This window comes from Microtus pennsylvanicus, chromosome 7, assembly GCF_037038515.1.
Source record: "Microtus pennsylvanicus isolate mMicPen1 chromosome 7, mMicPen1.hap1, whole genome shotgun sequence".
Lineage (NCBI taxonomy): Eukaryota > Metazoa > Chordata > Mammalia > Rodentia > Cricetidae > Microtus > Microtus pennsylvanicus.
The window spans coordinates 2761168-2786209 of record NC_134585.1 but is presented as its reverse complement, the minus strand read 5'-3'; the positions used below and the strand labels follow the sequence as shown (position 1 = coordinate 2786209).

The following is a 25042-nucleotide window of genomic DNA, read 5'->3' as shown; positions in this document are numbered from 1 at the left end:
AAAGAAAATACTGCCTTTGTGGGGATTACAAAATGTTCCTGAGAAAATACCAAGAGGAGATTCTAGTAATTACCTATGGTATGAAATAGGTTTGCAAAAAAATCAATCACAAATGGTACAAGTCAGGAGATATCAGTTGTGAACCCTTAATGATTTTCAAAAATTGCTGGGAGATATTAACCGGCTACATTATGGATAAAAAATGAACATTGGCAAAGAGACTGCAGGAGGTTTTTAACAACAAATATCCCAAAAGCAAGGGACTTCAGCTTGTAAAAAGAACCAGTTGGGTCCATCCTCACATTGTGTGGGGACACCAATATCTGGAACCCCTACATTCTATACTGATGCAAACCAATCAGGAGAGGCAGGTGAGGAGGAAGGTGGGAAGGAGCTGGAAGTAATTGAGGGAAGGGGAAGCATAATCAAAATATATTGTTTGAAGAAAGCATTAAAGTTCTTGGTACAGCTCTGAGCACCAAGTCAGGTGCCCCTAAACCTTAGCAATAAATTCCAGTGATTTTCACTGCAGGGTGGGAAATCCTGCCCTGAGAAATATCAAGACAGATGAAGGGGTGACTATCAGAACAGAGTAAATGAATGTTGGGGTTCCTATACTGAGCTGTCACTCAAAGTACAGTCTTAATTTAAGCCATTGTGTTTGTGTTAATATAATGTGTGATTATTATGCGGCTGAGGTTTCTATTTCACAAACAGTATGATTGGCTAATATACGGTAATCCATACCTTATGTTTAGTGACTGTCTTCTTAAACACTGTATACACCTCCCTGAGCTAGTCTTTTTATGTCCTTTCTCAGGATAAAGTAGGAGGGGAATGAAGAATAGAGAGATTTCCCTCAGCAAATGGGAAGTCACGATGGGAACCACAGTAGGGACTAGCCTCCTGCAGGTTAAATTGTCCTGAGGCGGAGTGATAGTGTCCAGGCTAACCTGAGAAGAAGAGGTGGCTCAGCTCGGTGTCCATTCAAATGCTGCAGACACACACTGATCAAAACTTTACAAGTCTGAGCTCAAGCCCTCTGCTTAACAAAAGAAACTGAAAATTTCAGAAACACCTTCACACTGAACCTCTGTCCACCAACTGATGATACTGCCCGCCTCTGCTGCTGATTGGTTCCTCAGCACTGAAGGTACCGGGGCCAGCACCAGTGGGTGGAGCCGCTCACAGTCCTCAGTCAGCTGGGCTGGCCTGCTTCTGTGGCCACCATCCTCTCCTCTCCTCACCATGATGGGTGTGTGGCTCCCCAGAGGCCCCTATGTGGCAGCTGTGACTGTGACGCTGATGGTGCTGAGCCCTCCCGTGGCTTTGGTCAGGGACCCCCGACGTAAGTGCGCACCTCAGGGGCTGAGCAGCTGCGGGTGGGGAAGGCAAAGAACCAGCTTCCTTTGGTCTGCACTAGGTCTTCTTTCTTTGTCGTTTTTCTTTGGCTGCCTCTTTCAATCATAGGAATCTCAAACTATTTCCATATAAAAGAATCTCGGATGCTCCTTTGAGACCTGTGAATGGACTCACAAATGGATCCTTCCCCCTTCCTCCTCCAGCCTGATCTCACAAATCTAGGGTTTGGAAAAGATGAAGAAATCAGAGTGTTAAAATAATGACCTGCCCAGAACCTCTCTAAAATATTAAGATGAATTTTTTAAAAAAAGAAAGAAGCTGTGTAATTAAGGGCAATTGGGCTGCCCCATCCTAGAAGACTGTGTTGTGCCCTCCCTGGGATCCGTGGCATTAGGACTTCTGGCTAATAAGCCAGGAGGGATTGAGGGCATCTTCTCTTCTCCCCCAGTGTTTATGAGCCCTGCAGCCCTGTGGTGGAGGTGCTGTCGTGGGAAGTCGTCAGTGTGCTCTCCCTATTGAAGGGACCTGGAGCTGACCCTGGTACTCAATGCTTGTGTCAGCCTCCTAGACAAGGAGCATCCATGGTGTGCTCCCAGTGCCTTGAAGACTTAGACAGCCTCACTCGGGATGGCATTTGCTGTAGCTCACGCTGGCCCACACTGTTTCTCTAGCAACAGCCGCCTTTCTGCCTGAGTATAAAGGAGAGGATTCAACTGGCTTTAGACATGAAATTCTATTTCCATATATCAACAGCGCTCAGAATCAACAATTTCATACAACTCAACCTGTACATCCCAAGCAGGGGTACGGATAGCATGAAGGCTATGAAATTCTCCTGGGTTAGAAGCCAAGCAGCAAATAAAGACCACTGGTCTGCCAGGGTTTCCCCAAATCTGTAGGTTCCTTCATCTATCTGTCTGTTCTCCATCATCCATAAAGACCACTGGCCTGCCAGGGTTTCCCCATATCTTGTAGGTTCCTTCATCTGGCTGGCTGTTCTCCATCATCCATGTCGAGTTGTTGGTGTTTACTGTTCCTCTCTGACCTTTCCCAGTTCCATGATGCAAAACCTAAGAAGTAAATATGTATTATGTATGCATGCGTGTGCATGTGTTTGTGTGTGTGTGCGTATACATGTGTGTGCATGTGCTGATTTCTTGTAGTTCTAGAGTCTATGACACAGTATTCAAGGACTCACAGCGAGTGCATGCGAATTTTCTTCATGATCCTCTGCAGGAAATTAGGACACAAAAATAGGAGGGAGAGAGGGAGAGAGAGAGAGAGAAAGAGACAGAGAGAGAGCTGCTTTTACAAGTCCACATTGACAGTAATAATCCAACTCCCACGATAAAGTCATTGCCCCTTTCATTAAGATAAGTCCCCATGGAAACAGTCACTTATTAAGTGTTCTATATTTCTTGTTTCTGTTGTAAGAGGATGGTGTTTCCACTACACTAACTTTAGAGGAGGCGCACACACCAGAGCGCCAGGACTCCAAATCCATGTCTTTCTTTCCTGCAATGTATGAGGGGGTGGTACCTCGAGGTATCAGGGAGCCTCCCCTTATGGCTTATCTGGCCCCAGCCCACCTAGCAGCTTCCCTGTTTAGTCCAGAGAGAAACCTCTCACATGGATATACCTGGCTTTGCCTTATGGAGACTGTGGTGGCCTTAGCCCTGTGGTCCCCAGGTGGCGCCTGGGTGAGGTCTGTTTGTGGTAGCCCAGCCCTTGCAACTAAACCTGGGTCATACTTCACGTGAAATCTGGATGGAAACCCCCACAGCCGACAGCCCTTGTTCTTAGGGCACCTGCAGACTTAGCCGCACATTGAAGCCACCACAGTTAACAGCTGTGACCTCTGGACTAGTTGGTAAACCGCACCGCACTTCCTCGAGCTGTGGATTGGGGGAGGGGGGTGCGGATGGGAGAAATGAAGAAGCATCAAGTGTGCCCTTTTCTCTTCAGTCAGAATTTCTAAATAAAACTCAGGGTCAAAAGTTCAGTCTGAGAAGCTGAACTCAGACAGCAAGCAGCATTGGGCTGGGCACCGCATTTTCTTATTTGCTGCGTCCCATACCCTTACGCTGGGCAAATGGCTGCAGAAGGCTGTCACCCGACAGAATGAGAGCAGACTTATGCTGCTAACCACAGTATGGCACACAGAACCGCACCTGCATGCACATGTTTAGCTGTGTCTCCTTCAGGAAGGCCTCGGGATTTGAGAAGAGTAAGATCGGCTTTGTCTGCTCTGGAATTCACTCCTCCATGTCTTTTCTGGGCAGTGAGAGTTTTGTCTCTCCTGCTGATCTGGCTCACAACTGTCTGTAACTCCAGATCCAGGAGACCAAACCCTATCCTGGCTTCTGTGGGCATCAAATGCAAGTGTTACAAATACAGACAAGCAGGCAGAAGGAAGCAAAAGTTTATCTGAGGGCTAGTGAGGTGGCTGAGTGAGGAAAGGGCCTGCCATCAAGCCTGACAACCCGAGTTTGGCCCCTGGTCCACATGGTGAAAGCAGAGAACTCTAAAGTCCTGATGTTCACACATGTGCCATGACACACACACACGTACACACACATGTACATGTGATATGATGCAATTAAAAACAAGCAGAATTTATTAAATATTTTATTTATTTATAATTTATTAAAATATGTATCTTCCTGAGTTACATTGTGTTGATATCACACAATATTTAAAATCTATTTTCATTACTTTTTTGTTTGTTTTTAAGTTAACATTTTTATTGTATCTTTTTTTTCTTTTTATTGATTTTTGTTGAGCTCTACATTTTTCTCTGCTCCCATCCCTGCCTCTCCTCACCCCTTCAACCCTCTCCCAAGGTCCCCATGCTCCCAATTTACTCAGGAGATCTTGTCTTTTTCTACTTCCCATGTAGATTAGATCTATGTAAGTCTCTCTTAGGGTCTTTATTGTTGTCTAGGTTCTCTGAGATAGTGATTTGTGGGCTGGTTTTCCTTGCTTTATGTTTAAAAACCACTTATGAGTGGGTACATGTGATAATTGAATTTCTGGGTCTGGGTTACCTCTCTCAAAATGATGTTTTCTAACTCCATCCATTTGCCTGCAAAATTCAAAATTTTGAATGTCATTATTTTTTCTGCTGTGTAGTACTCCATTGTGTAAATGTACCACATTTTCCTTATTCACTCTTTGGTCAAGGGGCATTTAGGTTGTTTCCAGGTTCTGGCTATGACAAACAAAGCTGCTATGAACATAGTTGAGCACATGTCCTTATGGCGCGATTGAGCATCCTTTGGATATACACCCAAAAGTTTGTGTTACTGGGTCTTGAGGAAAGTTGTTTCCTCATTTTCTGAGAAATCCTTTTTAATTGTGTGTGTACACACGAGTGAAGGTGCCGATAGAGCTTAGAAGAGAACCTCGAATCCCCTGAAGCTGGAGTTACAGGCTGTTAGGAGCTACCTGACTTGGTAGGGTCTGGGAGCCACACCTGGGTCCTCTGTAACAAGTGCTCTTAACCCTGAGCTGCCTCTCAGCTCCTGACACATCAGTGTGCATGCAGTGGGGACTCCTGACATGTCAGGGTGTGTGTGGTGGGGACTTCTGACACGTCAGTGTGTGCACAGTGACAAGTCAGTGTGTGCAGTGGCTGGTGACTCCTCACATGTCAGTGTGTGCAGTGGCTGGTGACTCCTCACATGTCAGTGTGTGCAGTGGCTGGCTGCCATGCTAAGCATCCCATCTTCCCATGCACCAGGCATTTATACATTGGAATTCCTTACTCTTCCAGCTATATTTATGTGCACTGTAGATTGTTCTAACTCCGTAATAACCCCCACCATGCTGCAGAAAAGCAAGAATGACTCAGACTTCCTGTGGGTCTCCTTCCAGCTTTGTCACCTACCTTCCTCTGCTATCCCAGGCTCTAGTGACCACCCCCGCTTTGGTCCTCATCCAGGTTGAATTTTCAGGTCACAAGTAGGTGGGAATATGTCGCATTTGTCTTTCTGAGTCTGGTCCATTTCCTTTGGCTTCCTGTTGCATCCAGGTTGCTCCCAGCGATGGGACCTCTTTCCCTTCATGACTGAGTAGGATTCCACTGTGCACACACTTCCTTTACCCATTCGCCCTTGGGTAGGCACCTCTGCTGGCTGCACACTTCGCTATGGGGAGTAGCACTGGCAAACAGGGACTCAGATTTCTTTTGGGTGCAAAGATTTCATCTTCAGGCTGATACCTACAAGTGTTTGGATTTTATGGGCAACCTCCAACTGCTCACCATGATGTCTGTACTAATTTTTATTTCCTCCATCCTCACCAGCAATTATTAATTGTGCCTGCGGTGACAATGCTTCCCTATAGTTTTGCTTTGCACTTTCTTCATGGTTAGTGAAACTGAGTATTTCTCAAACACTTATTGGCCATTTGAACATTATGTCTTGTTCTGAGAGCTGTCTTTATAGCTCCCTTCCCAGTGTTTTAATAGGCTTATTTGGGTTTCATTTAAAAAAGATTGTTTTATGGGCAGTCATGGTGCACACCTTTAACCTCAGCACTCCGGAGGCAGAGACAGGTGGATCTCTGTGGTTTAAGGACAACCTGTTGCAGAATATTATTTTAACTCAGCACGGATGTGCTACATTTATTTACGCTGAAGAATACTATTTTAACTATGTAAACATATGTTACATTTGTTTTGCTGTAATTATTTTAACTGTGTAAAGGCGTGTTACTTTTGTTGATGCTGCGTTTGTTTAATTAGGAAGAGATGTGTTGCATCTGTTTCACCTTGCCTGCCTAAGGCACCTGATTGGTCCAATAAAGAGCTGAATGGCCAATAACTGGGAGGAGAAAGGATAGGCAGAGCTGGCAGGCAGAGAATAAATAGGAGGAGAACTCTAGGCTTGAGAGAGAAAAGAGGAAGGAGAAGAAGGAGGAAAAGAAAAGAGGGACACAGCCAAAGCAAGAAGCCAGAAAATGCCAGTCAGACTTAGGGAAGCAGTGAAAGTTAGATATACAGAAGGAAGGAAGGTAGATAAGAGAAAGTTAATTTAAGTTAGAAGCGCTAGCCAGGAATGAGCCTCAACTAGGCCGAGCATGGAAACTGATAAGTCTCTATCATGATTTGGAAACTTGTTGGTGGCCCAAAAGAAAAGGCCTGGTACAGCAGCCTGGTCTACAAAGAGAGTTCCAGGACAGCCGGAGACAGAGGAACCCTGTCTCAAAAACAAAATTGTTTTATATTTATGGGTGGCTTAATTGTATGTATGTCCGTGCAGCATGAGACTGCAGTGCCCACAGAGGCCAGAAGATGGCACTGAATCCTCAAGAACTGGAGTTGCAGACAGCTGTGAGCTGCCCTGTGGGTGCTGGGATATGAAGCCTAGCTCGAAGTCATAAGAGCAGCCAGTGCTCCTCACCGCCAAGCCACCTCTCCACTCCCGGGATTGGTCTATAGAGTTCGCTGTTGACAAGTTCATTACCGCTACAGAAAGGGCTGCTGTCTCCTGTGTGCCGCACCTTCACTGAGTGTACCAGGTCCAACAGCTTTTGGGTGGATTACTTACTTAGGCTTTCCTGTGTCGTCATGCTTGCAAACATGAATAACTTGCTTCCGATTTGGATCCTTCTGATTCTTGTTGTTTAATAGCCCTTCCAAAGGCTTCCAGTCAGGCACTGAGCCAGAGCCGTGAGTGTGGAGGGCTGTGTCTTCCCAGATCCAGGAAGAAATGACTGTAGCTCCACCCACTCAGACATGACTGTGGGTTTTTACATATTGCCATTATCATTTTGATGTATGTTCCTTCTATACCTAATTTTTTTGAGTTTTCTTACCATAGGCAGCATGAATTGTATCAGAAGCTTTCCTGGCGTGTTGTTTATGTGTTTGCACCTTCGTCCTGTTGGCTCTCCGCGCTCATTTACATATGTCAGACCACCCTTGCATCTGGAAGATGAATCCGACTTGGGCATGACCTATGAACTTTTGATGTGCTGTTGAATTTGATTCACTAGACTTTTACTGGAAATTTTGGTACCTTTGTTCATAAAGCCTGCACCTCTGATTTATTTGTGGCTGGATCATCCTCGCTTTGTTTTAGGGAATTCTGATCTCACGAAAGGTTAGACAAAGCTGTATCCATTTCAGTTTTCTGAAGAGCGTAACTACAATAGGAATTAATTCTTCAAAAGTCTCATGGACTCTGCCAGTACCTTTAAGACCTGGACTCTCATTATCGGCCCATTTTGTTTCCATCTGTCTTCTTGGTTCAGTTACTGTGACCTGTGCTTATCCAGGGGTTTATCCCTCTGCTCCAGGCTTGCCCAGTGTTTGACAAGGCTCCTTCAAGGCAGTGTGTCGTGGCCCTTGTATTGGACAGCTGACAACACCCCCTTCTTAGTCTCGAACTGTACTGACCTGGAATTTCTCTTTTTTGTTTCTCTGTTAGACTAGACAATGATTTTTCAGTCTTGATGATCCCTTTAAAGCCAGCGCTCTGCTTCACTGATCACTTCTGCCATATATCTTTGCTTTACCTTGTTAATTTATGATCTGTACCATTTCTTATCTTCTTGGATTTCAGGTCTGGGTTACTCTTGCTCTTCTAACTCCTTCAGGTGCATTGGCTTTTATTGCTGTTTATTGTTTTATACCATTTTATTTTTAGTTATTGCATTTATTACTAAAAAATAGGTTTTCTTTAGCCAAACAAAGAATAAGTAAACAAATTCAAAATGGCACCATTGTAAGAAAACAGGGCAGAAGTGGCGACCGCCATAGCAGGTGGAGTGAGCCTGACTCAGGATAGGGGCTGTGCAGGGGAGGTGGAGTTGACTCAGGATAGGGGCTGTGCAGGGGAGGTGGAGTTGACTCAGGATAGGGGCTGTGCAGGGGAGGTGGAGTTGACTCAGGATAGGGGCTGTGCAGGGGAGGTGGAGTTGACTCAGGATAGGGGCTGTGCAGGGGAGGTGGAGTTGACTCAGGATAGGGGCTGTGCAGGGGAGGTGGAGTTGACTCAGGATAGGGGCTGTGCAGGGGAGGTGGAGGAAGCCTGACTCAGGATAGGGGCTGTGCAGGGGAGGTGGAGTTGACTCAGGATAGGGGCTGTGCAGGGGAGGTGGAGGAAGCCTGACTCAGGATAGGGGCTGTGCAGGGGAAGGACTGTTCTGGAGAACGGAAATCACCAGAAAGAGGCAGGGCAGGCAGGAGAGAAAAACGGGGTTGAACATGGTTGAAGTAAGGCTATATTTGACTAACGATGTCTGTATGAAACCCACACCTTTGCACAATAAACATACTCTAGTGTATAACTCTAAAAACAACAAAAAAAACTCCCCAAACTTCCTGTCCGTACAGCTTTTGCTGATACCCACAAATGATATTTTGTGTGGTTATTTTTGCTTCTTTCTGGAAAGTTCTTTATTTTCCTTCTTAGTTTCTTCAGTTACATATCGCTTATTTAGGGACATGTTGTATAATCCACCCCTGGTTCTACTGTTTCCACTTTCCTAATTGTTTTTTATTGTAGTTTTACTTTATTCTGGGCTGGGATGATGGATGATGCATTTGATATAATTTTGATGCAAGTAATAGATTTTGATGCAAAATTTATTGAGCCCTCATTTACGGCTCGCCATGTTCTCTGTCCTCAGGAGTGTGCACATGTGGCTAGGACAGCTGTGTGCCCTGCTGCCCTTGGATGGTGTTCTGTGACTTCTGTCAGGTCCGTTGACTGTGCCCTATAGTTAAACTCAGTAGTTTCCTTGATGATTCTCTGTTCGTTGAGGAGAATGGCATGTTGACAACCCTGTTTATTAACGTATTTCTAATTTAGATCTATTTCTCTCTTTAGGTCTATTAATATTTGATTTCTATATTATGGTGCTCCCCTATCGGGTTCATGATACGTGCCTATTTATATCTAATAAACTGCTTTGTTAAATGTATCATTGTGTCAATATGCAAGGACCTTCATTGTTTTTTTCACTTTTCAAAATGTAACCTCTGCTTGACCAGGCAAAGTACTGTTACTTTGTCTCACTTTTATTTTCTATCTGTGTGATGTGTCTTCCCAGCCTTTATTCCTAGCTTCTATGTAACCTGTTTGTAAACGTGATGAGTTTCTTGTACCCAGTACATAGTTGAGTCTTATTTTTCCAATCCTTTCAGCCAGTAAATATTAGTTGACTGATGTATTTAATTCATTGTATTCAAAGTTAATTTTTATTGCATTTCCTTCCCTTCCTTCTTCTCCCTCCTTTTTTTTCCCTTGCTGTATGCACAGAGGTCAGAGGACAACTTTCAAGGGTAAGTTCTCTCTTTCCACCATGTGGGTTTCATCAGGCTTGCTGGCAGGTGCTGTTCCTCACTGTTGCTCTCTGTCATTCGGTGTTACTCAGTTACTCACTGTTACTCAGTGTTACTCACTGAGCCTTCTCCCCCACCCATTATTTAAGGTTCTTATAAGGTAGGAACGTCGTTCTGTGATTTTCATTATGTTCTTTGTGCTTTCTATTTTGTTTCTTTCTAGTTCTCTTAATGTTTTTTAAACAAGGACAGTCTTTCTTTATATAATAGTCTTACTCAAAAGGGAGCTTTTTTTCAATAATTTTTCCTATTCTCTTCAAGCCTATAAGGGTTCTTCCAGGAAATCTGATATAAGTCTAAGGGGCATTCACTTTATGTAAATTGGTAGTTGTCTCTTGTTTTAGAAACACTTCTCTCTGTCTCTCTGTGTCTGTTTGTCTCTCTCTGATTTGATCTCTGTCTCCATTTCCCCTACCACCACCCCTGTGTGTGTGTGTGTGTGTGTGTGTGTGTGTGTGTGTGTGTGTGTGTGTGTTCTTTGTCCCACAGTATTGCCTCTCTCCCGGTGACTCAGCCCCATCTTTGGGACTGCTGTAGTAGTCTATGTTTTCTGGTACTTCCAACAATCTTGTCTGAGTATGATATGCTTCAGGGACTATTTTGGCGAGAGCTAGTGGGGATTCTTTGAGCTTCTTTTATTTGAATGTACCTTGTAATTGTGTCATTATTTTGAATTCCCAGACACTCTGTATGCTTCCATCAGAGATCTGCCTATGGAGAATTGTGATTTTAGAGGTGTTGGATTTCCTTTACTGGTTCTTGTGCTCTTTCTCTGGTGCGTGTACAACCAGTGTAACATTTGCTTCTTCCAGTGTTACTGGATTTTGTAATAAGTTGTTTTTCTCATTTACATAGGTGTAGTACTTTGAATGTAATTGGCCCCCATAAGCTCATAGGAAGTGACACCATCAGGAGGCATGGCTTTGTTGGAGGAAGTTTGTCACTATGGGGGTGGCCTTTGAGGTCTCCTATGCTCAAGCTATACTCAGTGAGACAGACCACCTCCCCTTGCCTGTTGACCAGCACGTAGGACTCTCAGCTCCAGCACCATGCCCTCCTGCACACTGCTGTGTCCCACCGTGATGATAATGGACTGAACCTCTGAACTGTAAGCCATCCGATTTCATGTTTTCCTTTATAGGAGTTGCTGTGGTCATGATGTCTCTTCACAGCAATAGAATACGGACTAAGACAGTAGGCTGTAGAAAGTCAGGGCAGTGGATGTTTGGAGCTTGGTTACAGTAGAACTCAAAAGTGTACTCAGTGCAGTTTCCCCATCTTTGATTAATGACAGCATCATCTGCATGCACTGTGCTGCCTGAGTTTATGTCAGCTTGACACAGGCTGGAGTTCTCAGAGAGGAAGGAACCGCGAATGAGAAAATGCCTCCATAAGATTGGGCTATAGACAAGTCTGTAGAGTATTAGTGAATGATTGAAAAAGGCCCCGCCCATTGTGAGTGGTGCCATCCCTGGGCTGGTGGTCCTGGGTTCTGTAAGAAAGCAGGCTGGACAAGCCATGAGGAACAAGTCAGTAGGCAGCTCCCTCCATGGCCTCTGCATCAGCTCCTGCCTCCCAGGTTCCTGCCCTGTTTGAGTTCCTGTCCTGACTTCCCACAGAGATGAACAGAGGTGTGGAAACATAAGCCAAATAAACCCTTTTCTTACCACATTGCTTTGGTCATGGTGTTTCATCACCACAGTAAAAACCTCCAGGGATTCATAAAGGTTTACAACTTTATAGTGGATGTTGGCATCCATGGTTGTGTGCCTGAGCCTACTCAAGAGTCCAGCCCTGATGGCAGCGTGGGGTAGGATATGAAGAACACTGAAATGAAGTCTCTCTGCACAGGCACAGCAACACCAAGGGATGTGACACAGCGGTCCTACCCTCAAGACACAGCAGACCCTCCTGAGAATGCTCAGGATGGATGCGGGAGACAAGGGGCCTAAAGGTTGAGTAGCTACAGCGGTAGAACTATGAATGGGATTTCCCTAGGTCCTGAGAACTAAACAGGTCTCAAGGTTCTGGGGTCTGTGGCATCAGTAACCACAGGCTTAAGGCTGTGGGGCACAGGGGGGAGGAGGGGACTTCCCTGTGTACTTCATCATGTACCTGCCATTGGCACTGAGGTTTGTGGTACTCTTAGCAACATTGGTGGCCTTATCTACTCAGATGGTCTCTATAGATCTGAAGGGACAAGCTAATTGTTATCAGGGGTTTGGGCACCAGAAGCTGTGGCCTGGAGTCCTAAAGTGTGGAGACCTTTGCTGAGTTGCTTAGGCCATAGCTAGACAATTTTAGGCTTGTGGCATGGTTATCCACACTCTGGAGATGCAGAAAGTGGAAGAGACTTTATTCAAGCCCCTCAGGCTAAGCACAGTAGTGCAGAGACTTGGGGCTTTTCTACCATCCTGGAACAATAGAATATGGATATGAATGTCTGTGTAAACTGGGTGGTGGTGGTGCACACCTTTAATCCCAGCACTTGGGAAGCAGAGGCAGACAGAGTTCTCTGAGTTCAAGGCCAGCCTGGTCTACAGAGTGAGTTCCAGGGTAAACAGGGATAACTACACAGGATGACTGCACAGGATGACTGCACAGGGATGACTACATAGGATGTCTGCACATGGATATTTGCAGACAAGAACTGCCTGTTGTTTCCCTCTGTGCTGGTGTTACCATCCCACCAGCTCATTGTCCCAGGGATCTACCTCTCCAACAGCTAGCGGATCCACTTACATATCTGAAAAGCCACTCCTAATGTCCTTCTGTGTTGTGTCATTAGCATCTGCCTTGTTATTCTGCCTCTGTTTGAATTTTCTCATCCCTAGATAATTTCATCACTTCCACAATTTTTAGCTCCAAGAGAAGAAAGAAGAGATTGGGTCAGCAAGGCCTGGCCCAAGGCCAGTACTCAGGGTTGTTTTATAGATGATCCTAGGTGGGTGCTATTTCAGGTGAGGGTGAAGACCTGTGGGCAGGAGAAGGGGCAGCAGGTGGTTGAGAAGGGGGTCCCTGTCCCACATGGTTTTTGTGATGTTTAGTTTTAGCTATCAACTTGACACAACTCAAATTAAATCACCTGGGAAGAGCATCTTAATGGAAATTATCTATATCAGGATTGCCCGTGGACAAGTGTGTGAGAAACTGTTTTGATTGTTACCTGACGTAGCAGACTCAATCCACTGTGGGCGGCACCATTCCCTAGGTGGGGGCCCTGAAGATAGGGGTATCAGAGAGGAGGAAGCTAGATGAGAGACACGAGGCTCCACGTGCTTATTCTTTCTCTGACCCTCCCTGTGGTCATGATGCTGTAAGTTCTCGCCTTGGCTTGCTGGCAGTTGTAGACTATACCCTGAAATTATCATCCAAACAATCCCTTTCTCGGCTATGTTGTCTTTGTCAGGATATTTTATCGCAACAGCAATAATGAAACCCAATAGTTTCCATCTGCTTCAGTTGTTCAAGATGGACTCGTGGTGGGGTAGTTGGGAATTAGAGGGTACAGGAGGTGAGTTCCTTGCAGGCGACATAGTTCCCTTTGCTGACCTTCCAGTTTGGGACACTGCTTGAGTCTCCTTCCACACAGCCTGTAATAGTGTGTCCCTGTCGCCACAGCACATTTCCTGCTGCAGCTGAAGGCTGAGTGTCACTACCTCAACGGGACGGAGCGCGTGAGGACTGTGACCAGATTCATCTATAACCAGGAAGAGTTTGCACGCTTTGACAGTGACATTGGGAAGTTCCTGGCAGTGACGGAGCTGGGGAAGCCCATAGCTGAGGATCTGAATCACCAGAAGGACGTCCTGGACAATTATCGGGCCTCAGTGGACAGGTGCAGAAATAACCACCAACTTGTTGATTGGTTCCTGTTGAACTTAAAAGGTAAACATTGGGCTGGAGGTGCACAGGTGAAAGTATGTGTGTGTGTGTGTGTGTGTACGTGTGTGTGTGTGTGTGTACGTGTGTGGGGGGGGGGGGACTCTGAAACACTTGTGATCTTCTTTTTAGTCAAAAGGTCCTCCAGCGGCAGCAGAGAGTTCAAGGTTCAGGTCATGCTCTGTTCTCACAGTTCTCAGTCCTCATGGTGGGCGGCTCACAGAAGCCTGCAACTCCAGCCCCAGGGGATCTGAGTCTCTCTACTGCCCCCATGAGTATTGCACACACACATACACACACGTGTGCATGCACGCACGCACACACAAACACATACTCATACGATCATGTACACACATAATTAAAAATATAAATAAAGTCTTTTTAAAAGTCCCCCCTTTGTCTGTTTTCTTTCTTGGCATATGTATTTTTACATCATTGAAATGGTTAGACAGGCTGGAGAGACGGCTCAGGGGTTAAGATGGTTAGACAGGCTGGAGAGACAGCTCAGGGGTTAAGATGGTTAGACAGGCTGGAGAGATGGCTCAGGGGTTAAGAATACTTGCTGCTCTTCCAAAGGACCCAGGTTCAAGTTTCCAGCACCCAAACTAGGTAGCTCACTCACAACTGCCTGTAGCTCCAGCTCCAGGGCCTGCGCCCTCTTCTGTCCTCCACAGGCACTAGCACACTTGTGGCACGCACACACAAACACACGTATGAAGAAATGAAGGTAAATCTTTTTAATGATGTGAAGCTGGCTTTTAGGCACAATTTTGTTCCTAATGCACTGCGTTGCTGTTTTATGTAGTACCGCTCATAACGAAGTAGCGGCAGATTCTTCTTCGGGTGAGGCGGGTTAGCACACACTCAATTTGTTAGACTGTTGTTTTTTTTTGTTTGTTACCAAATATTTCAGAACAAAACAGACACAAATGTGCAAAAGAGAGAGATTCGTGGTGGAGGATCAGTGATGGGAAAATAGCGGGACAGCGGCGAACAGAATGTATTATGTACCTGTGTGAAATTGTGTAAGGACAAGTTTAATTAATTATGTAAAAGTAGAACTAAAATTTAAAAATTATAAAAAGAAATACCTCTCCTTTATTTTTAATGCCCATTTCTTTCATTTCTGTGTTTCTATTACATGGTTCACACTGGCAGGGAAAGTCCTTTCCTTCTCTAAGGCTGGTGGTTTGAAAGAAAACGACCCCCAAAGGGACTATTAGGAGGTGTGGCATTGTTGAAGTAGGTGTGGCCTTGTTGGAGGAAATGTGTCACTGTGGGGGTGGACCTTGAGGTCTCTGGCTCAAGTGTCACTCAGTGCTACACCACTTCCTGTTGTCTGCCAGATCCAGGACACTAGGCTGCTTCTCCAGCTGCAGATCTGCCTGCATGCTGGCATGTCCACCATGATGACAATGGACTGACACTCTGAATTGTAAGCCACCCGAATTAAATGTTTCCCTTTACAAGGGTTGCCATGGTAATGGTTTCTCTTCACGGCAATAGTAGTCCTAGCTAAAACACTAAGCTTCACCCGCCGTCCACAGCTCTGGTTTCCAGCGTTTTCCTCAGTGGTTTGCAGGCTCTCCCACCCACATTTTAACCAGGCCCGATGCTGCTTAGCTTTTTGAAAATATGAGGGTTTTTTGTATTTTTAATTACACGTGTGTGTGCATGTGAGTGCGGTACAACATTCACGTGACTTATTCTCACCTCCCCTTCTCCTCTAGCTGAGCCCCAGGTGACTGTGCACCCGGCAAAGACGCAGCCCCTGGAGCACCACAACCTCCTGGTCTGCTCCGTGAGAGGCTTCTATCCCAGCCAGATTGAAATCACATGGTTCCGGAATGGCCAGGAGGAGAAGGCTGGGGTCGTGACCACGGGCCTGATCCAGAATGGAGACTGGACCTTCCAGACACTGGTGATGCTGGAGACGGTTCCTCAGAGTGGAGAGGTTTACACCTGCCAGGTGGAGCATCCCAGCCTGACCAGCCCTGCCAGAGTGGAGTGGAGTGAGTGGGAAGCTCCTGACCCTGAGAATCCCGGCCCACCCGGGAGGGGCGTGTCTTACCCCTACCTGTCAGCTCTCTCTGGCCCTGAGAATCCCTGCCCACCAGAAAGGGGGAGTGGCTTATTCCACAGAGAAAGATGTGTAGAATTCCAAGTTACTGGCTTTTATTCCTCGCCTAGTTCCATCTCTACAACCACATATGGGCTGATTAAGTCGGGAGCTATGTGGTAATGTTCCCAAATAGAAAGTCATTGAAAAATAAAATATTTAGATAGGCTGGGTGAAGATGTGTCAGTGATGACAGATATCCCCAGTACGGCACACAGCATGAGCTAGGTTCTCTGGCAAGAATCAGAGAAAAGTGTACCTCTAAGGTTTAGACCACAACTCCAGAAAGGAACTGGAATTAATCCGGACAGCATTACCAAGAGTAAAGTGGAACCCAGGCAACACTACCCAGTCACCGTGCTAGGAGAAATGACGTCATGAGTTTCGTTATAAGGGATAGTGTAGATTTATAAAGCAACACCAGATATTGCATTCCCATCCATAGCTGCAGCTAGTCTTTCACTGTTTTGTGTGATTCTGAAATATCTTCCCAGAAGCAGCCGGTTCTAGCTCCCCTAGTGCTCCGAATATCAGGACCTCAATGAGGGGTGTTGAATTTGAGATTAAAAGCCCACACCTGGCTTCCTCCTCAGGGGCTCAGTCCACGTCGGCACGGAAGAAGATGCTGAGTGGAGCTGTGGTCTTGGTGCTGGGTCTGCTGTCCCTCCCAGGGGGGCTGTTCGTCTACTCAAGGAACCTGAGAGGTGAGGAGCTGGTGGGGCCAACATTCTCCACAGCATTTCAGGGGAGAGACATGGCTTCGCTAAGGTTAGTTACCAGGGAGTCGGTAGAGCCTCTGTGAAGATGGCCGTCCCCCAGGTGAGCTCAAAGTCTAAGCAGCTTCCGAACGCACCTCTCTGTGGGTGCTGGAGAGAAACCCGAGGAGCAGTGGCTTGCAGATAAGAGAAAGACTGACAGGCAGGGAACAGGCTGAGAAACGCACAGGGGAAGGAAGAGCCGCTGGGCCCTGCCAGGGTCCGGCCAGGCGATTTGCACTGAGCCTTGTTCCCTGCACTTACTGAAGGCCTGGGCTCTGAAGCAGCTTTGGCTGGGGTGTGAGAAGTTCTCTCTGCTCACAGCCATGCTGTCAGGGAGGCCTGAGGGGGGAGAGAAGCCACTGCAGAGTTGGGTCTGATTATGCCACTGTCCCCTGTGCTCTGCAGGACTCCGGAGCTGAGGTGAGCTGACAAGGCTGAAGGAAGGAGCTCTCCTGTCTCCATGTCTGAAATCATGTCCTGCCTGCTCGAATTCCTCCATTGGCAGTTCTCCACCAGGACCTGCCTTGTCCTGGCTCTGGACCCTGCAGACTGTGCTGCCTGATGGCCTGCTCAGCCCGTGTCTGGGCCTGCAGAAGTTCCCTCCTCTCCCCTGTCCTGTCCCCTTAAATTACCCTGTCCTTTGTCTGGTGCTGTAACATGAAATCTAATTGGTCTTAATAATAAAAAACCTAGCCGGGCGGTGGTGGCGCACGCCTTTAATCCCAGCACTCGGGAGGCAGAGGCAGGCGGATCTCTGTGAGTTCGAGGCCAGCCTGGTCTACAAAGGGAGTTCCAGGACAGGCTCCAAAGGTACAGAGAAACCCTGTCTCGAAAAAAAAAAATAATAATAATAAAAAACCTAGAGTCAGATATAAGGGTTAATGCTGGAAGATCAGAGAAGCAGAGCAGCCAGCCACTAGAGAGTTCTTACCTCTACCAATGTTCAGACCAAAGGGCGATCCTGTCTCTACGAAACCTCAGACTGAATCCTCAGACTGAACCCTCAGTCTGCATCTGAGCTCCTGTCTCCTCCGCCTTACATTCCTCTCTCGACCCAACCATATCGCTCCTGTCTCCACCTCCCTAGCGCTGGGATTTAAGGCATGGAATCCCAAATGCTGGGATCACCTTTGTGTGAGATCTGTTTCTCTTTTAGACAGATTCAATCTCAAGTAGCCCAGGGTGGCCTTGAACTCACAGAGATCCATCTGCCCTCCGAGTCCTGGGATTAAAGGTGTGAGCCACCCCTGCCTGGCCTGCATGGCTGACTAGTGTGGCTAGCTCTGCGTTCAGGTGCTCGTCAGGCAAACTTTGTTACAACACAAACGAAATATCACCATACTTTTGTCTGTTTTTTTTTTTTTACTTCTTAAGTATCTGGTTATATCAAAAAGGAACCAATTAAATTTTGTATTCTTTGAAATCCTAATACCTTTTGTTTATTTGTTTTGCCATTTTTTTCACTGCCCAACACCATAATGCCACAGTGTGCCCTACGTGCCAAGTGGGGAAGCATCGAGTGATCTGTGCCAGTGTCTAATGGGAAAAGCAGGACAGCTGGCTTTTCCCAGATCAAATAAATTTCTTTTTATTACATATTTCATAAGATAGCAGTTATTTCAAGAAAAAGAAAAACCTTTAAATCCAAATGCTAAGCTCTCGCACAATTCATTTTCTGAGTCTATCCAGGCCATCAAGTGCCTTTCCCCATTTTTCAGTTAGCGTGGACTGTGTTTACTGATTCAGTTACTGTGGACTGCGTTCACTGATTCTGTTAACATGATCCAAGTATCAATTCTGAATCTCTTCTTTAAAAAAATTACTTGGGGTGCTTAGACATAAGTATGTCATATTTATATATTTACATCATTTCCACCCATCCCTCTCTCCTCCAGCTCCTTCCATGATCCCTCAAACACTTCCTCTCACTTCTAGAATCCATGACTTTCTTCATAGACACACAGGCACGTACACATGCAGGCACATACACACACAGGCACATATACACGCATGCACGTACACACGCAGGCACATACACACACAGGCACGTACACATGCAGGCACGTACACACGCATGCACGTACACACGCAGGCACATACACACACAGGCACATATACATGCATGCACATACACACGCAGGCACATACACGCATGCACATACACACACAGGCACGTACACACGCAGGCACATACACACACAGGCACATATACACGCATGCACGTACACACACAGGCACATACGCATGCATGCATGTACACACACAGGCACATACGCATGCATGCACGTACACACGCAGGCACATACACACGCAGGCATATATAAATGCATGCATGTGCATATAGATACATACTGAGTCCAGTTAGTGCTGACCTTATTTGCATACTGAATCTCTTTAAACTTTCTTTGAGAATGTCATACGTGTATAAAATGGGTGGGGACAGGGAAGCTCCCTACAGATCTCCCCACATTGATCCTGAGTTTGTAGCACAGCAGCCCTACTCTGGGGTTTGTTAGGCGAGGACTCATCTTCAAACAATAGCATCTGTAGAACCCAGCACTCGTGAAGGCACTGGACGTTCAGACTTGGAGGGAGCACACGGATTAATCGGGCCCCTCCTCTCCACCAAGAACTTGATCAGACATGAAAAACACCTCGCAACCCATCCAAGATGTTTATTATTTGTAGGGGAAAAAAAAAAACACAGTTTGGAGAAACAGCAAGCCTTAAGAGAGCAGAAGATACTTCCATGCAGTGCTCTGAGAGTTCCACAGCAGAGGAAGAACGTCGTGATATTTGTCAGGGGAATTAGGTGGTGACTGCAAAGGATGGAAAATAGAAAACACAGGAAGGAGGCGGAGAACCCCAGCTACACATCAGACCAGAGAACCTGCCGCCATTGTCGAGGCTTAAGGCCGAGACTGCAGAAGGTGCGGGTCTCCGCTGAGGTGAACAACTGAGGCTCAGCCGATGTCACAGCAAGTTTCCTCGTTCCGCTTCTATTGAAGGCATCGCCTGTGGTGGGACACACATGGTTACCAGGGAGTCAGCTTCCTTCCTTGCCCCCTTGATCATTTGACGCTGCGAAAGTCCTTAAGTGTCGATTTGGGTTCCCAACATGAACTGCTAGCCCTATTTTGCACAAAGGTCATCATGCCTTGCCTCTTCCTAGATCCCCCTAGAAGCATCTTTCATACTAAAGGATCAATACCAGTCATTGACTCAAGAGATTTCCAATTCCTGCCACGGATCCAAGAGGCTAACTCCAAAGACTTCTGACTCCGGCGGCACGGCTGCTGCCTTGGAACACCGAGTTCAGAAGTGCCTGAGTCTGGGGACTAACTTCCCCAAGTCACCAGGACACTGAGTTCTCAGTGAGTCAATGGTCTTGGGAGCTGAAGAAAATTTCTAAGACTCAAAATGTGATCCAGGAACACCCACAAAAGGGATTGTGGATCCTGGAGGTTTGTGATATCAGCTAATGCTAAGGCTTGATCCCTTCCAACAAAAGGCTCCATATACTTTCTTCCCTCGGATACCCTCACATCCCTGCGCCTCCGACTGCACATAACCCACCTCCAGCCGTCTCACAGGGCTCCTTGGCGGCGGTCTGCAGCGTTCCGTCTTTGCATACCCTTGATGGTGAAGACAACCCCGACAATGATGCCCACTAGACCCAAAAACAGTCCGAGAGCACACACCACGTTCTCTTTAGTTTCTGGGAGGAGGGTTTGCTCTTCAAATTCTGGGGAAAAAAAATAAAGCAAAGTAGCTGTCAATTGCTGCGGTAGGGAATAGCAGTGGTGACCAGTGTAATAGAGAGAATGCGTTCTGAGGGTGGAGGGGTGGCTCCGCAGGTAAGAGAACTGGCTGCGTTTCAGTCCCAGCTTCCATAGGGCAGCTAACAACTGTCCATAGCTTGAGTTGGAGGGGATCTGACCTCCGAGGGCACCGGACACAAACATGATACACAGACATACACACAGGCAAACGCCCACACATGTAATTTTTTTAAGTGGAGGAGTCCGGTTAATGAGAGAGGAGAAGGGTATAAATCAATGTTATGAAACACTGAACTCTTAGTTTGTGATGCTGGGAATTGAACTTGAGGCCCACACATGAGAAGCGAGCGCTGTTCCACTGAGCTGTTCCCATCCCTACCCTGAGAGTGCTAGGGGTCCAGAATCCAGCATCACCGCAGGATGTCCTAACGTGAACCAACCGATGTGCCGTACCCCAGTGCTTGAGCAGAGGCTCCTCCAAACCCCAGTGCTCCACCCTGCAGTCATAGTAATCTTCCGTGGAGGGCAGGAAGGTCAGATAGTAGAACTTGCGGAAGAGGTGATCATCCCTGGGTAGGAAGACGGTTTCTGACACGCCTGTGGTGACAGGCTGTCCGTTCCGAAGCCAGGTGACGTTGACCACCGGCGGGGAGAACTTGTCGACGAAGCAGATGAGGATGTTGGGCTCCCCCAGGCTCGCTGGACTGTTGGTGAGCACAGTCACGTCTGGGGACACTGTGGGGGACACGACACAAGTCAGTTTTCCGTCCCTCAGCGTGTTCCCCTCCTTTCCACTCTGGCGCATGGTACAATTCTACCTCAGGACTCTGAAGCTGTGCCCTGAGGAGTCCTGCCATCCTATACCCAGCTCCATCATTTAGGAGTCAGCATTGTGGTGTGACACCCACCCACACCCACCCCCAACCTGTTCCCAACTTCCCCTGTGTAGACTCGAGGCAATGACTTCATGAGAGACAGTGGGTGAATAAGCCAAGACCAGAACAGAAAAGCCCTGAGGGTCGAACATCTCTGAGCCTGTGGCCTGAGGATTGGGTTTGCTGAGCTGAGCAAGCTTAGGTCTCAGCGAGCTTAGGGAAAGAGATATCCAGAGCATCTGTCTTAAAGCTCTGAGGAGGAGGGGTGCAGAGGAGAAGAGGGTACCATTGGCGGCTGGAGTGTGGTTGGAACGCTTTATCATGATTTCCAGGTTAGCTTTGTCCACAGCTAGGTTGGCCAATGCACCCTGAGCTTCGAAACTGGCAAACTGTCCAAATTCTTTAAGTCTCCAGATGGTCTCCGACTTTCCAATATCCACGTGGAAAATCTCGTCACCGTCAAAGTCAAACATAAACTCTCCTTTGTCGTCTGGGGAAAGAAAGAACTCCGCCTGGATGATTCTGTGCTCCTCTGAAAAGAAAGGAAAGGAAGTTAGGGAGGGAGATGGGAAAGGGAGACGGAGGGCCCACGTGTGTGCGTAGGAGGGGGGAAGAGGGAGCCAGAGAACCCATGTGTGTGGGTAGGAGGGGGATGGATGGGGGTTGGCACACGTACAATAGCAGAGGAAAGGTTGGGTTTAGGAGACAAGGTCCTCGTGATGGACGTCCATGCTGAGCAAAGCAGGGAGGTGAGAAAGAAAGGAGCTGCCTCAAAGAGGACGAACGGATGAGGGAGGCAAGGCACAGCCGTCTTCATCAGCCCACCAGGCAAGTTAGTGTCGTCCTTGTGTGCCTGTGTATGAGGTCACCCATGGAAGCATGAGCCACCACCCCCAACACACACACACACACACACCCCAAAAGAAAACTCTTCCTCAGCAGCTATCAGCTGTAAACAACTCCTTGGCGAGGGCGGGGCCTCCAGATTGGTGCTGGATTGTGTAACTGGTTTGGGCAGGTAATCACAGCCACTGCAAATTCATTCCTGTAAGCAACAGACTCCTCACACCTGAAAGGCAGCATCTCACGGGGCCTCCCCATCCTCTGGCTCTTAGGTTCTTTCTGCCCTCTCTTCTGCGTGTTCCTGAGCCTTGAGGGAGAGGCAGGTTGATTCAGAAGAAGTAGTTTTGAGTGGACTCTAATGACCTCAAGACTTTAGAAATCTAGCAGCATTGCATAAGAAAGAAAGTTCCTGGCTCCCTGCTGTGTGGATGTCAATCACTCCGGTGGCACACCAGCCACCAGCGTCTTTTCTCCTGGTGCTGTGCTCTCCAAAGGGAGAAGATATTTGAAATGATTAATTAGGAACTCTGGAACACCTGATCCCTTCCCCTACCCTGTGATAGGAGCAGATCACTATCTACTCAATATTTGAGCTCTGCTGGAGTCCCGCTCCACCAGGATTGGTTTGAGATAAAAACTTTCCTAGCACCTCCTCAGGCCTCTAACAAACACTGCTGACAGTTTTTGGACAGAAACTGCTCTAAGCCCTACAGACTAGACCCTTAAAGATATAAGTGGAGCCTGAGGTGCCCAGGAGGTTGAGGCAGAGAACTTGCAACGTTGTGAGGTCACTCCAAAGCTTCCTCTGCGAGAAGGGGCATCCCTGGGTTGACCTTGAAACTTGACCTTTATCTAAACACCACTTAGAGAGTGACTAAGCTTTTGTGGGACGCAGTCTATTATGATTGACAAGGAGAATAACCAACCGTGAGAGAGATGAGGAGACCACTGCTTCTCTGTTGTCTTAGGGGGAAGGGGACCGATTTTAATGTTTGACCCAGGGACTTATTTTACAGTTGCCTCTCTGCGCAAACATATATTCTAGATGCCCCTTCCCTCCAGCCACACCCGCACAGGAAGAGCATCTTCCTTCCTAAGTCCTTGGGCAATAGAAGCCCAAGCGGCTGCTGCAAGGTTGGAGCTGAGACTCGACCTTACTTATTTCTTTCTGGCCTAAAGCCATCCACCGGGTCCCCTGGATGCAGAGCCCTGCTCAGAGCAGGTGTCTGCACCAGCACACAGTATTCCCTCTGAGACGATGTCAGAGTCCGCTGTGTTGTCTCCGCTGGCTCAAGCTGCTACTCTCTGGCAGGTATAACTCACTAGTGGTGACCTCTGATCTTGCAGCCTCTGCTGTGTCACACCAAGGGGTGGGCGTCGCCACCACTGCCCCAAGGGTCAATCAGTTAAACACGCTTTCCTGCCTGTCCTCTGGGGTCGACTTGGCAGTGCCTGTGGTTGGCAGGACCGACATGGGGAAAACAAGCTTCTGGATGCTCAGCCAAGAGCAGCATTAAGGGCTGCTCAGGGATGCTTTTCCACTTAATCTTCACAACATTGTGTAGGACTTCTAACTATTAGTTTTCTCTAAAAAATTAAAGCCCAGATATATGCCCTTGTTGGTGCCTTTTAAAAATGACTTCTCCATCACCCCAAAGTCTGGCCTCTGTTGCGATGGCGGTCCTCAGCAATGCATGCCTCGGCTTGTCTTGCTGGACGAAGTGTGCCCTACTCCACGTTGGAAGGAAGGATTTGCCCTGAACTATAGCTGTGTTATAACCTTCAGATTCAGACCCACAGGACGCTTGTCCCTCTTGCTCTTCAGCCCAAACGCTGTCTTGCAAATGCTCATCGTCTACCGTCCCTGGTTCTGCTTTGCTTAGCACTTACCTTTGATAGCCCAAGACTTCTGGGGGCTCATCAGGACAGCCATGAAGAAAAGTCTAAACACCAGGGCTCCACTTGTGGCCATTTTCTTTTTGCTGTTTGGTGGGGTCAGAAGAGGTCACAGACCGAGGCAGAATTAACAAGAAGGGAAAGGGAGTAAAATCCAATCGTTTCATTTTCAGCCAATCAGAAAAGTTGTTCAGGTTGCACATCTGTTGCTAGGCAAAGTATTCTAACCAATAGGTCCTACGCAATCCACTATTTAATAACACATTCTCTACGTATGATTTCAAGAAATGAGTCTCTTCAAGAAGAAACTTCTTAATTTATTCAGAAAGGGAGTCTTTAGACAAACTGAACAAAAAAATTTCAAGAGTTTGGGAATGTTGGTCAAACTTACTTTTCTATCCCAAGTTAAGTTCCGTCTAAAATACATTAGTGAAGACAGAATAAATTTAAAAATCACTAACGTGAAGATATAGAGTGTATCTTTGAGTGTGGCAGCTGGGCTGGATTGGTTGTTTAATGTCAGTTGGACGCAGACTGCTTAGGGAAGGTCTTCCACACTTCCACACTGTGGTGTGAGGTCCTATCTAGCCATACAAAGACCCCCACAGACCAGGAGGGCAGCCACCCTCTGACTGCGGATGGTCTGATCATGACAGACACTTTGGGCATGTGGTTTTAACTCCCAGGTCACTATGAGGAGACCCACAGTGCAGTTCTGTCCACTGAGTGTCAGGTTCCCATCTCCTGGAGGCAGGAGCATCCCATGGGATCATTCCAGACTGAGAGGCTGATGCTACAATGCTATGATATAGGTTGGCCCCTTTTCAGAGCCAAATCCAAACACAGTTTTTGCATCTATCTTTTGCTAGCTTCTGCAATGCCATCCTCTTGGCAAGTGTGTGGTAAGTTTAAAGAATTTCCAAATACACAATGCCACTCAGCAACCTATGATGCTGCCTAGTTCCCGGCTGCTGATTGGTTCTGCTCAGGAGATCATTAAACTCAGACTTCAGAGAATGACTTTGAGTTCCCATTCTCTGTGATGGGAGGAAGTTTAGAAACAGAATTTAGAAATAGATTTGAACATTGTCTGTGGTTTCCTGTTCTCCCAACTCTAGATTCTCATATGTCTGAGGGGATTTCTGGAGTCACCTGAATGACTTTCCTTGGTG

General features: G+C 47.0%; 2 protein-coding genes across 2 annotated transcripts; one reads left to right on the top strand and one right to left on the bottom strand.

Moving 5' to 3' along the window:
- The first annotated feature begins 1217 nt into the window (after positions 1–1217).
- LOC142854249 (H-2 class II histocompatibility antigen, I-A beta chain-like) lies at positions 1218–17864 on the top strand. The gene is made up of 5 exons (XM_075979553.1): positions 1218–1348; positions 13337–13603; positions 15328–15609; positions 16310–16420; positions 16880–17864. Exons 1-5 carry the CDS (start codon positions 1249–1251, stop codon positions 16891–16893), a joined length of 774 nt encoding a protein of 257 aa, XP_075835668.1. The 5' UTR covers positions 1218–1248; the 3' UTR covers positions 16894–17864.
- A 1276-nt stretch (positions 17865–19140) lies between these two features.
- LOC142853613 (H-2 class II histocompatibility antigen, E-U alpha chain-like) lies at positions 19141–23999 on the bottom strand. The gene is made up of 5 exons (XM_075978777.1): positions 23865–23999; positions 21418–21663; positions 20710–20991; positions 20051–20219; positions 19141–19489 (listed from the first exon to the last, which is right to left on the bottom strand). Exons 1-4 carry the CDS (start codon positions 23944–23946, stop codon positions 20062–20064), a joined length of 768 nt encoding a protein of 255 aa, XP_075834892.1. The 5' UTR covers positions 23947–23999; the 3' UTR covers positions 19141–19489; positions 20051–20061.
- Between the last annotated feature and the right edge of the window lie 1043 nt (positions 24000–25042).